The 13399-nt window shown below is 54.3% G+C and overlaps 2 protein-coding genes across 2 annotated transcripts; one reads left to right on the top strand and one right to left on the bottom strand.

The window, feature by feature from the left end:
- Positions 1-2323: 2323 nt before the first annotated feature.
- On the bottom strand, positions 2324-2473 carry VOLCADRAFT_38658 (uncharacterized protein; the record flags this gene model as incomplete). Its single annotated transcript, XM_002953833.1, has 1 exon — positions 2324-2473. A coding segment is annotated over one exon (150 nt), but the record flags the coding sequence as incomplete, so codon positions are not given.
- A 1568-nt stretch (positions 2474-4041) lies between these two features.
- On the top strand, positions 4042-7075 carry VOLCADRAFT_32069 (uncharacterized protein; the record flags this gene model as incomplete). The annotated part of the gene is made up of 5 exons (XM_002953917.1): positions 4042-4225; positions 4583-4668; positions 4912-5097; positions 5482-5601; positions 6839-7075. Coding segments are annotated over 5 exons (813 nt in total), but the record flags the coding sequence as incomplete, so codon positions are not given.
- Positions 7076-13399: the final 6324 nt, after the last annotated feature.

Genomic DNA, 13399 nt, shown 5'->3' with positions numbered 1-13399 from the left:
TTCCCAAAGATAGAGCCTATCTTCTACTGAGCAGCGGTTTCTGTCTGAGCTTTTGCAGGCAGAGGCGCAACTTTGCTTTTGTCTAGATTGTATGGCTTACTCTGTCGCGCCACGACAGGCACATGTTGAATGCTACTGGACGCAACTGTAAGGGGAAGTTGGCCTGCTCTTGGCCCTATCTGTGCATATGGACTATGCACCTTCGAATCGCGTTTAGATTGGTGCGCGATAGATTGGTATACTATCTGTCCTTGCTCGATATGGTGTGTTGAGTGTGTTGTATCCTTGAGCTGGGATGCGTCCTAGTACGTATGCGGGTGTGTTATTTTGTGATGCGACTGTTGCTTATGTAAATTTTCAGGTACCATCATGGCGCGTTTTGTGTCCATGTGTTTCATATCGGAATTCATGCGGGTTGTGGTGACGTCCTTTATTTGGCATTGCGAGGAGATGTGCACGGGCGGCTGGGCTCATGTTCACGGCAAGCAGAACAGTAATTGATCTCATGTACATGAGCAACTCGCGGCTGTGAAACGCCTTAAGGCCGAGACGGCGCGTCAGCCCAGCACGCCAGTAGGGCTTGTGCTAAAATGTGCTCACTCCTTTGACTTTCCCTGCCACCTCGCTGCGAACATGGCTTCCGTGGCGGTGTCCACAAGCCTTGGCAGCTGGCAGCGTCGTGTGTTGTACACAGCACCCCTCCCGACCTAACTGTTGTTGTTGTTGTTACAGGCTGGTACAGCTTCACCAGTGGCCTCCTTCCCGAGGCAATTCCCTGCTTTCCCCTGCTAGAGGGGCACCCTAATCCATTCACCCCATCCGACTTCAGAGTGTACTCTTAGGGTTTGGCAACTCACCACCAGCATCCAATCAAATCTAGCGGATCAACGGCGCCTCAACTCAGTTCCTGGTCAGCCCGCAAGTTGATTTTATCACGTCCTACACCGTCCATAAGATGGGGGTCCGCCTCCCATTTTCACCCCTCAAAACACCCAAGGGGTCGGCAGGCGGATTTGAACCCGGATTTAAACCCGTTGTTTGGTCGGATGTTGCTTTATTGGACCGCGGTGATCTTCCTGCTGCAGAACCCCGCCTACGTTGCTGATGTGTCGAGCCAACGAGGCGAGTTGGCTAGTGGCCATGCGTGTTTCGGCCTTGCGGATGCCGTGCTGGGGCTTCGTACATATGCAGCAGCAATGATTTAGTACAGCACAGTTAAGTAATAACGCTCCTTCGAGTTTGTCATTCCTGAGGACAGTAATGTGACCATTCTCACGCCGGTGACGATCACTGGTATCAGCATCAGCATCGCGAAGCTCCATTTGTGGCACTTTTGACCTTGATGTATGTGACGCGATATGCCATGTTGGTGATGTCGAGGGCGTGAGAACCACGGCATTACACAAAAATCAAATCGTGCCTCATCCGCCTGGGCCTAGTTCTCCTTATCAACATCCATTGCGGCATGCAGTTTGATACACACGTGCTGGTTGCGAGGAGTTTTATGGCTGCGACAGCCGCGGGACATGAGTGTGGCTGAATCCACCTGGGGCCCCGGGCAATGCACTGCGACCATAAACAACCACCGCATCCGCCACTCTTCATTGTAGTGTCAGTCCATTCCCAACAGGACGCGGCAATGCAGGCAAGTAGCTGAGCAGTAATGCCACATCTCAGGACATTCTTCTGCTTGTCATTCCTCCCTTAACTCCTTTCTCCTAGTTTCAACATACTCTGTTTGGAAACAAGGAGTCTACGGGCCGGCGGGCCGGCACCGTAAAAATTATAAATGGCCGGCAGCCTTGTCACAGTCCACCTCCGTTCTCACCGAAAACGCTTACAGACCCACATCGCAGTGAGAAATTTCCATGGCCGGGGACCAATCTAGTCGTCTCGATTCGATCTATATCTTCGAAGGCCGTCCAAAATTTCGAACAATAGGGTACCCAGCGCCGCAGCAAAAGCCATCTCGACGCTGTGGCGTTGATAGCCCATTCCAGTCCAGAGCCTCCAGATTGGCTGCCTTTCTTTTATGACAGGTACTTGAGCGCGAAGACGATGATGCCTAAGGGGACACACGGGAAGATGGAGGTAAGAGCGTACGCAAAGAGCATAGCACGCGGGGATACGGAAGCATCGGGAGCTAAGGGCGCGCACATGCCGTGCCATGATAGGCCATCGTCAACACCAGCAGCAAAAGCAGAGGGGAATAGCCCAGAACAGCTGCAAAACAGCAGCAGCAGCCGCAGTGGCAAGGTAATACCAATTCAAACTATTGCACGTGCCGGGGACGCGGAAGGATATCGCGTACATATATACCTGCCAGCAGCGACAGGTAGCTCACACCCTCCACTGCCCCCAGCAGGCCCGCGGGTCCCGCCGGCAAGCCGCTGCCGGTGGTGGCCTTGGTGTAGATGCTCCAGCCGATGATGCCCAGAACGAGCAGGTAGCTCACACCCTCTGAGGCCGCCACATTACACCAGGTCATGCATGTCGGATGGTTTAGTGCGTGTGTGGTACACATAAGGTGTAACGGGCGCTGGCCTAGGGCTGGGTTTGGGAAGGTCCAATTAATATCACATCACGTAACGGTGCTGCACGACAAATTATTTTCCGTACTGTGCTGAGCCGATTACTGCTCCGCTAGGTTGTGTGCAATGAGGCGCCTGTCCCTGGCTTCAGAGCAGCGGTGAACTTCGGGTCGGATGGAGAACAGCGACGGACAGGATAGGCCGCAGCAGCGCCGTGGAGAAAGTGTCATTGCTGGGGAGGAGGGACGTACCCTATGGACCGCTTCTTGCCACCCAGCACAGACAGTTCTTCCGCGCAACGCACCCACCTGCAGCACCCAGAGCGCCGCCAGGGCCCGGTGGCAGTCCGCTTCCGGTGGTCTTCAATGTCCACTCAGACCTGCAGTTGGTGGACTTGCAGTTCGTATGATGTGTAGCACAGTGTATGGTAATGGTGGATGGTGCTGGAAGGTGTTCACAATACTAGACATGAAAAATGGTTCAAATGGCCCGGAAGCCTCCCACTCCGTAATAACAACAACACGCAGACCTGTGGGCAACCGTTAAGGGGGCGGGCTTAAAAGGCGATACGGGGCTCATGCTTCGTAATGATTTACGACATGCGACGCATGAGGTGTGTTTACGTGGAAATGGACTGACTGACGCGAGCAGGTGAAACTATAGAGATGTGAGAATCGCGTGGTACAATTTTGGCGTGACCGGTGTCGACGTTCCTGAGTGGCAAACATGTCGCGGATACCACGTGCAACAGGTTTCAGTGAAGTGGAGGCGTGAGGGGGAGACGGTGCCAAGCGCTCACCACAGCATAATGGCATTCGCGGGCAGACCCAGAGCAATGGCAGCCACACCGGCAGCGCCAACATCCGAGTCTGAGGCCTGTGCGCGCACGACGGTGCGCACACCGCGGGGTGCAACCGACCGAACAGGGCGCAAACCAAATGCTGCAAAGCAGAGTGGGGATGGCATGGGCAAGCTAACATGAAAAACAGGTGTGTCTCAGTATGGTACCCTGAGCACTCATTTGTTTCGGGCATTCGACTTTGTGGCTCAGGCTGATGGATTCTAGCACAGCGTCCTACAACAGGTGCCATCTATTATGAAAGCATCATCGGATGGCCTAGATAAATTCTCATGGATTTCAGGGTGCAATCACACACCTGGGCGCCTCATCGCCACACGGGCCAAGCCCTGGCCAGGGCAAACAGAGAGTGCCATGGTTCAATTCAAAGCACAGCTATGTGGTCACACGAACACAATAATGTAATTCGCACTCAGACAGAATGTTTATCAGCGATTATGTATGCGCACAAGTCGTTGATCTGTTTCCATGTAGTTGCTCGTCCATTCCGTATTGACAAACTTGACTATCCGACAACGGATTAGTGATATTTCAAATTGCTATTGCAATAATGTTGTGGCATATGCCGAATGTATATCCAGGCAAAACAATAAACTTACCGCCCTTCCACCTCCGGAAGCTCAACAACTGATTATGCACGCCGGTATGCTTCTTGCCTTCCTAGCGTGTCTGGTTATTGCCAGTACATTCGTAGGCTTCCTATACATATGGAGGGGCAATCAACGTAGGGATGACCCTTCAACCATTAGGCGAAGGCTGTTCAGCATAACCTTGGCTTGCAGTGTTAGCTGGCTGCCGACGTACTTCTGGGCCACACGGTTGCACCAGGCACGCTGTCGGAACTTTCCCTGAAACTGGAAACACTCCTTGCCTCCAATGTTTTTACGTCTTGTGTCGACATTTGGGTTTTGCACTTAGTTGGACTTTACATGCGCTACCCCGAACCTCGAGTTCGCCTTTTGCCGTGCCCTTCCATCCTATTTCATCCTGTTATGTACGAATTGGAGAGAGATGCTTACAGAGCCCCGCAATCGCAAGGACTGGGCACATGCGTTTCCTTTAGCAATGCCATCATGTGACTCTTGTTGAACACGTGTCCTAACGATGTCCTCATTGCACCATGCTCCCATCACTTCTGCTGCTGAACTCTTCTCGATGTTGTAGCTGTCTCCGCCCGTACATCACCTCCTAGGCCTACGAGTGGTGGGACTCCCCCGCGCCGTACTAGACGCTCTCTTCCTGGTCAGCACTCTCTTTGCTGGGCCACTCGTCTATTTTGTATACTCCATAGAGCAACAGCCGGCGACACGAACACCACCATCTCAGCCAGCGACGCGGCCGCCGCCGCATTGGCGGCACACCGCCAAGGAGGTTGCCAGTGGTGATGGCGCCGCCGCCAACTGCAGCGACGACAGAGTTGATGCCGCCGCCACTGCTACGATCAGTGCACACACGACCTTGGGTTCAGAGTGCAAGCAGCGGCGCGTGCTGCCTTCGGCGGCGGTGCCGGAGGGAGGGCAGCACGGCAATGGCGTCGGCGACAGGGCTGAAGGACGTGGTGCTGCCGGTGACAATGTTAGCACCGCGGCGCCTCCGCCATCGTGGCTTCTTCGCCTGGCGGCGGGCGACTTGGCGCTCTGGCGGAACCTCGTGGCGGCGCCGCTGGCGGAGGAATTCGTGTTCCGGGCTTGCATGGTGCCGCTGCTGGTGCTCGAGGTACGGCACCACGGGTTCTTGTCGCGGCTAGAGGGAAGCCCCTTGACACCGCCCGGGTGCCCAGGGGTGCGGATGGGCGGAGGTCCCGTCATCCCGCGATGGAAGGAACCAGGCTGGGAGGGGTGCAGTCTGCAGGCGTATCCACCGAGGCTTGTGTAGGCGATGTAGGCGATGGGCGGGCTCCCTGCCTTGGGTGGCACCCCGGTGTGTGGACAGCTAGGCGGGCTGCCCGTTTCCCCCTTTCCTGCCTTCTTATCCTCCCGGGTCCACACACCGCCCTCGCTGCCCTCGCCATCCTCGCTGCCTTCGCTGCCCTCGCTGCCCTCACTGCCCTCGCGGTCCGCATCCGCATTGACGCGGCGGCGTCCAACTTAGGGCGTGGAGTTCTGGAACGTGGTGCTGCTGATACCTCTGTTCTTCGGAGCGGCTCACCTGCACCATGCGGCGGATCTGATGCGCCACCAGGGCAAGTCGCTGCGAGGAGCTCTGCTTGTGGTGGGTGGGGACGGTGCGCGGCACGGTGTAGGGTTGACAGAGGGACAGGGAGGTTGGGGATGGCGGCGGTGCAGAGTCGTACCTATCAATCTACCTACCCTTTCACCTACCTATCAATCTACCTACCAACCTATCCACTACTCACCTACCTTCTTACCCTCCCACCCACCCTACCTACCTACCTACGTACATACATACACATCCCGGGATCGATACCCATTAGGGTCAGAAGTCCTTCCGATGGTGGAAGGCATTGCGCCCCTAGTTGATGGACGGTGGTGACCTGGGATAAAGTTAACCCGCGAGCCGACCAGGAATGGAGTTGGGCCGCTCTCGACCCGGCAGATTCCGTTGGATGCTGGTGGTGGGTGCGGAACCTGAGCGATCCACTGAGAAGTTGACTAGGGTGACTGGATGAGGGTGCCCCGAAATACCGGGGAAGGCAGGGTTTCGCAGGGTAGCTGCCGCGGGCGAAGATACACCCCCCTGTTTCACACATCATACACTGGTAGAGCACGCACCATTGCCCCCGGGAGATTACGGGATCGAAACGTGTCAAGGTCGAAAATCCTTCCGATGGTGGAGGGTAAAGTGCCCCTAGTCGATGGGCGGGTGTGACCTGGGACAAAGTTGACTTGCGAGCCGACCAGAAATGGAGTTGAGCCGCCGTCGATCCGGCAGATTCCGTTGGATGCCGGTGGTGGGTGCGGAACCTAAGCAATCCACTGAGAAGTTGACTAGGGTGACTAGATGAGGGTGCCCCGAAATACCGGGGAAGGCAGGGTTTTGCCGGGTAGCTGCCGCGGGCGAAGGTATATCCTACATACACTGTCTCTCCTTGTCCGTTTTGCTTCAGTAGTTCTTCAGTTAGGGCCGGGTTGACAGACGGTGCCCGTTTCCAAGTCTCCATGTGTGCCACAAACGTCTGATACATCATCACACGCGTGCCTTAGCGCCCTCGGGTTGCTCCTAAGCGGAAGGGCCACAAGCCCGCAAGCAACACATCAACATACGTCGGCGGGGGCCCTTTCATGACAACGGAAGGCAAAGGATGGAAAAGAAAGGCGAGGCAAGGAAAGGCAAGGTATTATCATGTTGTGATGTTGTGATGTATCATCTTCCTACTGCTCCTTTTCTCCATCCACATTAAAATCCCCCTTCTCCTCCCCCTCCCCCTTCTCCCCCCCCTCCCGCCTCATCTCAACCTCCGTCTCCGCCTCCGGCTCTTACCATGCAGGTCGGTTTTCAGTTCCTCTATACGACAGTGTTCGGCTGGCTGGCCACGTACCTCTTCCTGAGGACCGGCCACCTCGCGGCCCCGGTAGCCGCCCACGTCTTTTGCAACTGGGCGGGGTTTCCACCCTTTGGCGACATGCTCTCGCACCCGCGCGGCATCCTGCTGGCGCTCACCACAGCTGCCGGGGTGGCAGTGTTCTTCCTGGCGCTGCCTCGCTTGACTTCGCCGGATCGCTACCAACAGGACTTTTACTACCCCCATCTCCACTACCACATAAACCAGTCTTCAAACACCCCGTGAGAAAGTGGCAGTAAGGGAATGACGACGACGACGACGGATACCGTAAGATGTGCTGGTGGTGGTGGTGGTAATGGTGTGCTGGCAGTTTTAGCGGTGGTGACGAGTTGACGAGATTCGTTGACGAGTTGACGAGACTGTGACGTGAGACGTCCTCGCACGGGGCTGTGGGTGGACATGTCCTTCCTCGCGCGGCCCGTGGCGGACGGCGTGCAGAAAGCACGGCGGTAGTTTGCTGGTAGTTTGTAAACAATCTGTGAACGTGGGAGTGCGAAGAGGCAGATGTATAAAGGTTCCGGGCGAAACACCGCAATGCGGTACAGAGGCGGTAAGGCCGCCATCTTAGTATACTGGGGCTGGGTTCCCCTCCTTGTTCTTCCCCTAAAGGTGGTGAACTTCCCGCCGTCTAGTTTTCATGACGCGCGGCGAAGGCAGTTATCGCATCTTCGCATGCCCACACAAGTTGCCCAGCCACAGTAAGCAGATGTCCGGACCCAGCACGTATGGATACGGGCCATGTGTTGAGGGAAACCCTAACCCCGGTCAGTCGATGCTCTGTTCCGGAATCAGATGGTATATTTTCCGGCACTGCTTGTTGCCTGTGCGCTTGATGAAACTCTGCCATCATAAGCCAGCGTCTGTCTGTACGTCAACTGGCCGTGGTCACTGACTCTGTGTGTGTGGTTGATAAAGTGGGCTCCAGACTTACGAAGAGTAGAGCCAGCGGGCCGTGCACTGCACTAGAGACTAATATTCAAAGTAGACTACCACCCAGATGAGACAACGCAAGTCAATTAAACAGCCAAAACCGCGACCAACGGGAAGGCTCAGGACCCACAATCATTATTGAATGAGGCCTGAGCCTCAAAAGTCCTCCAATTAAGAGAATCCAAAAAAAACATATTGGTGATAGCTAATCATCCATTGGTGACTGCTCCCGTGTGCATAACAATTTGCCTGACACAATTCGTAAGAAGGGGTAATGTACCCAAGCAGAATCCCAACCTTTCCGTGGAACTCCCAGACCTGCGAAACCCCGAAGGCGGCCCCAAAAGTCAACAACAACTCGAGAAATGGCTCCTTCTGTAAGGGAAGGGCCAGGTAACAGTGTCGGGTTGGTCTTCATGGTTGCAGCCATATATCGTCTCCCATGCTACATAGCAGGCATCGCAGGCACAACATCCCAAACACATTGTTGCACTGTTTGTGGGGCTTGGACAAGCCAACGTTGTTCCCTTGAGACTGGCAATCCTATTGACAGAGTGAGTTAATCTGTTACTGCCTGTGCCACCGGACAGGCCCAGAAGTGATGACAGCGAGGGGATACACCTCCCAGGGAATGTACAGGGTAGCCTCCACAACCACACACTGCTGGCCGCGACATCCTGAGATGGGAGCTTCCTAACATGGGCAAACCATCAACCGTGAAGAACCCTCAGAAGAATTCGTCGCCTCTTTAATGAACAGGGTATGGGCTGCTCGGAGGGTACTAATGCGCTCCACCGACCCCGTGCTGTCGCAGGTCCCATTAGATAGGTCCGTGATCACCCCATTTAGTGCATGCATGACCTGGGATCCGTCAGCGAACAGAGCAGCATAGTCAGGATAACGGGAAATCTCAAACACTGCTCGCTTCTTTTGGCAGCACCCTATGGCACTCGTCCCAGTTCCTCCCACAGCTAGACCAAGCACTAGCGTCACTGGACGGTGGTCAGTCGGGAACCAACCATCTGGCGCGAGCAGCTCGCCCACTCGCATCCAATAGCCATGACGGAGAACACCGGCTGAACCTACAAAAAGATCGATCATGCTCCCACCTGCTTCACCCTTGGGGAAGGTCAGACGACCCTCTAGATCCCCAGAGAAACGCGGCCATTTAATACCAGCAGCCCCTGTGATCGGCACAGGGCACCCAACTGGTCAAAACCCAGCAAAATTGCAGACGAGGTCCTCACTCCTACGTCCGGGCACGTCTACATAGCCCTGAGGGTCCGGTCGCCCGGCAAGACCATGAACTCCTGCATGGTCCGGTGTGTGCATAACCACATGTAAAGCATCGCGCGCAAGAAGAACATCCCCCAACGTTTTCAGTGCTTTACAGCCCAGGAGTGCTTGGTGTCAAAACTCCAGTCCTGGGCGGATGTTAACTGACGGGGAACTCTATCTCTTTTCCGGAAGAACAGGGTTTCCCCCACAGCGGCAAATTCCAACACCACGCATTAGGAACTAACGGATGAACATCAACATCTTCAACCGGGGAGAGGTATGCCAACGCTGTGCCAATGCGCTGAACATCTGGCAGTAAAACGTGTGTAATAAGAGAGCGGCAATGGTCAACGGTTGCACACATATGGCCAGTAAGGAGAATGGGCGTAAGAGTGCATTACATGCATAAAGCATGCAGGCATTATATACATTAGAGTTGATGTGCTGTGTGTGCTGGCTTGGGAATGTGATTGTTGCGTTAGATACCAATCGGGTCGAGTGGGCCTTCTTTATAATGGAATCGGCCAGGCCGTCCTAACTTCACTGGACATGAATCCTCAGCTAGTACGCTTAGACATACAAGATCGGGCCCAGGTGTGAACTCTCAGAAATCTGCATTATTTTCCAGTAGCTGAATTAGTTACAAGTTACGGTAGTTGACAAACGACCCTGTTGGCAATCTTGGCTGACAGGAAGGACTGGTTGTCAGGCATCTGCTCCCTCGGAATGTTTTGGCGGAATGTACCGTGTCGCGAGACCAGTTCAAAAGTCGGAGATAACCAGGTAACCAATGCGGTTGGGGGCGGATGTAGACAGGGCCGTGGTACTGCCTTGAAGGACCCCCCCGCACATCATATGGCGACCTAAGTTGAGCGAACTGATGGCCGCAAGGCACACAGCCTCGTAAGAATGGTGGGCCGGCGGAATGTCCAACCACAAATAGGCCCGGGTAATGAGGTCCGCAAGTACCCATTCGTCCTGCATCATCAGCCTCACGGAGAAGAGAGAAGACCCATTGCGATGGTGCAATCCCAGAAGTGATGCCGGCGTACCCCACGAGCCATGCGCCCCGAACCACACGGGCACATCGCAGCAAGAGGTTCTCTTCCTGGCGCCGCGCCTTATGCATGGGAAAGGCAGGAATCCGTCATTTGCAAGCCTCCAAAGGCTTCCTTATGCTCATTTGTCCCAACGAAGGCGCCACATGCACGATAATGTCCGGCGGAAATCCATAATGGTATTGGCCACATTCTCTGGCGATAACATGGCATCGACAGCGTCCGAAAAATAAAATCGTCGTGTTTCGCACCAAGGCTCCGCAAGGACGAGGTGTTCAACAGCGTCGTCGCAAATTTAACGAGAAATTGAGATAATTAAGCACCACTTGTACGAATCTCCAACCCAAGCTATGAACAACTTTTGTCAATATTTTTTCCGGAGGTGGCACAACGTCACTCATAACCACACGCGCCGCGATAGTCCATAAGGGGGGTTAGGCGGTTGATGAGTTGCAAGATGGCCACTTTTAGAAGATGGGTGCTAAACGAGCAAATGGGTGCGATTTGGGAGCAAGAAGCAGTCCTTACGGACAGCGATGAAGACGTATGTCCTAAGTGTGGGGTGCGGCACGGGAAGTACATTCTGTGGATTTATTGAATGATATAAATTTCCTAGGTTTTCAAAAACAATGTTGGATACCCGGAACGCAGGAAATGGAGAAATGGTTAACTTCATGTCATTTTAACCATACGTAATGAAATGTCTGGTAGCCATCCATTCATCCAAACAACCATCCAGATCATATATATACGGTTGTGCAAAACAACGCCCATATCCTTGCATCCCCGCAGAGCAAGCCCGGCTTTTCGGGCCAACACAGGAACATGCCTGGACTTCTTCATGGTCTGCGGGCGTTGAAACACTCGTTCAGTAACACACACGGCACCTGTTATGAAAGCGACGTGTGCCAACCTTTGAATAGCATGGGGAAACGTTGAGCCTAGACCAACGTCTGGACTCGCAGTACAGCATCTTGAAGTCGGCAGTTTGAAGCCGGCTTGTGCATACATCGCAACGCCTTCATAATATGATCTTTATAATTTTTGCGTAGGCAAGCTGACCTGTGGGATCTGTAGCTTCCCGCATATGATTAAACACCACATTTCCGTAATCGAGAAGAATATCATATGTATCCCGTTTTGAACACAGATTCAGTTATAGGCTAGTTACCTATGTTTATCTAATTCAGTCGTGTATGGTGTTCCAGTTACGTCAACATGTGAGTTTGTAGTTTTGTACTTGTAACTTTCTACTACGTTGGACATTAACTGCAGTCTAGCTGCCTGTCGTGATTAGGTAAAAATATTTTCAGGTGTATGGGATCTGTCTTTGGGCAATTCATTCCAGATTCCCATGGCTGCTGGTCAGCCGCAATGGAAACCACGGACAAGTTGCGCGTTGCTCCTCGTGCTTGCCAGAGTCGTCCATGCATTTATGCAGTCAAACTACTCTATGGAAGCAAGCAGTTTGGGGTTGTCATGTGATGAAACCGGTCATGGTTTCAGCAAACGTCGGCAATTGTTGAACACGTACAGCTATTGCACATCAACAGGCAGCACATGCAGTGCATGTGACTACAACTTGCTATCCCTTGACAGGTGCAATGTGAGTTTTGGGTTGAGGGTTGGGGGTTTGGGCAGTTAGCGAAATCCGACTCGAATGCTTTCCGCTTCTTATTATGGGCTGTGGAAACCTATTCGCCTCGCAGACTGTGGATAGCATGGGTCAGGACAGCACTATTTGCCGTCTGCCCTCTCCATATGGCGACGTGGCTCTGTCTTCAATGTGCGGAGGCTCCCCGAGTATTGTGTCTGCGTCCGCCCCCGACGGCAGCACGGTCGCTGCGGGCGAAGTACTGGCGTGGCGTGAGTCTGGCGGGCAGGTGCTCGCAGTCACTCTGAAGCTTGGTTGCAACTGGATGCTTGTGGCGGGGACTACGCTAAACCTCACCGTCCAGTACGGCGGCTTTACGCAGTCTTCAACAAAGACTTTAACCAGCCGCGCCACGTGTAACTCTTTTCAGGTTGGAAGGTGCTTGGAAGGGCTGCCGGCGCGCGTGTACCAGTATAGCTATCCCGCTTAGTCGATTGCCGTTAGTCGAACTCCGGTGCACTTGCGCTGGCGGGCGATCTGTGAGGCAGCCATAACAAGCGGTTTAAAGCGGCTATTATTATCATAGCTGCTGATGTGGCGACTATTTCTTTTAGGGGACCAGGACTACGGAGAGCGACGAAGGGCGCAGTAAGGCTTCGCAGACGTTGACGGATAACATGCAGCCCAAAGCCTGGAACTCACCAGCTGAACCTGAACATAGGAAATAAGGCCCCAAGTTACCGTGTATTCTATTTGTGCAATTTTGATGTTTAAGAAAAAACACCAAAAAATTTCTGTCGACACAGCAGAAATGCTGTGGCGCGGCATATAACCTTAGAAGGTTCCAAAATCGAATCCGTCAGTAAGTGGGATATAAATTCCCCGACAACATGTGGGTAAATACAATTTCATGCCGATGAAACGTGATGGATCCGGAAAAGTGACCTGCAAACCGATAAGGAGTGAAGTTGAATCCGCCGTTGAACCGGTAGATTTGGTTGGATGATGGTTGTCGGTGCTGAATCCAAGGAAGCCACTGATTCTGCTAGAGTCGGCACTCATGGGTGATCAGGTGTCCGAAAACGTTGGGGAAGGTAGAGACTACCCAGGCTAATGGCCACGATTGAAGCTTTATTCCCCCACTGCAAACTATCATATACACAGGTGAACCTGACAGGACTGGATGCCAGCGGCTGTAGTCGGCAAGTCATCGACATCACTCTGTCGTACACGATACAACGCGTCCAGCTAGTTTCGCTCGTTATTGTTGGGCTGACTTGTAGCAGCACGGGCTCATCGTACCAGCAGACGCTGAAAACTACGTTAGTGGGCCCCGAGTCTCCCCCACCGTCAAACCCTAGCCCGCCACCACCAAGCCCCAGCCCGCCACCGCCAAGCCCCAGCCCGCCACCGCCAAGCCCCAGCCCGCCACCGCCAAGCCCCAGCCCGCCACCGCCAAGCCCCAGCCCGCCACCACCAAGCCCCAGCCCGCCACCGCCAAGCCCCAGCCCGCCACCACCAAGCCCCAGCCCGCCACCGCCAAGCCCCAGCCCGCCACCGCCAAGCCCCAGCCCGCCACCACCAAGCCCCAGCCCGCCACCGCCAAGCCCCAGCCCGCCACCGCCA

This window comes from Volvox carteri (assembly GCF_000143455.1).
Source record: "Volvox carteri f. nagariensis unplaced genomic scaffold VOLCAscaffold_39, whole genome shotgun sequence".
Taxonomy (NCBI): domain Eukaryota; kingdom Viridiplantae; phylum Chlorophyta; class Chlorophyceae; order Chlamydomonadales; family Volvocaceae; genus Volvox; species Volvox carteri.
This window is presented reverse-complemented; position numbering and strand designations above follow the sequence as displayed.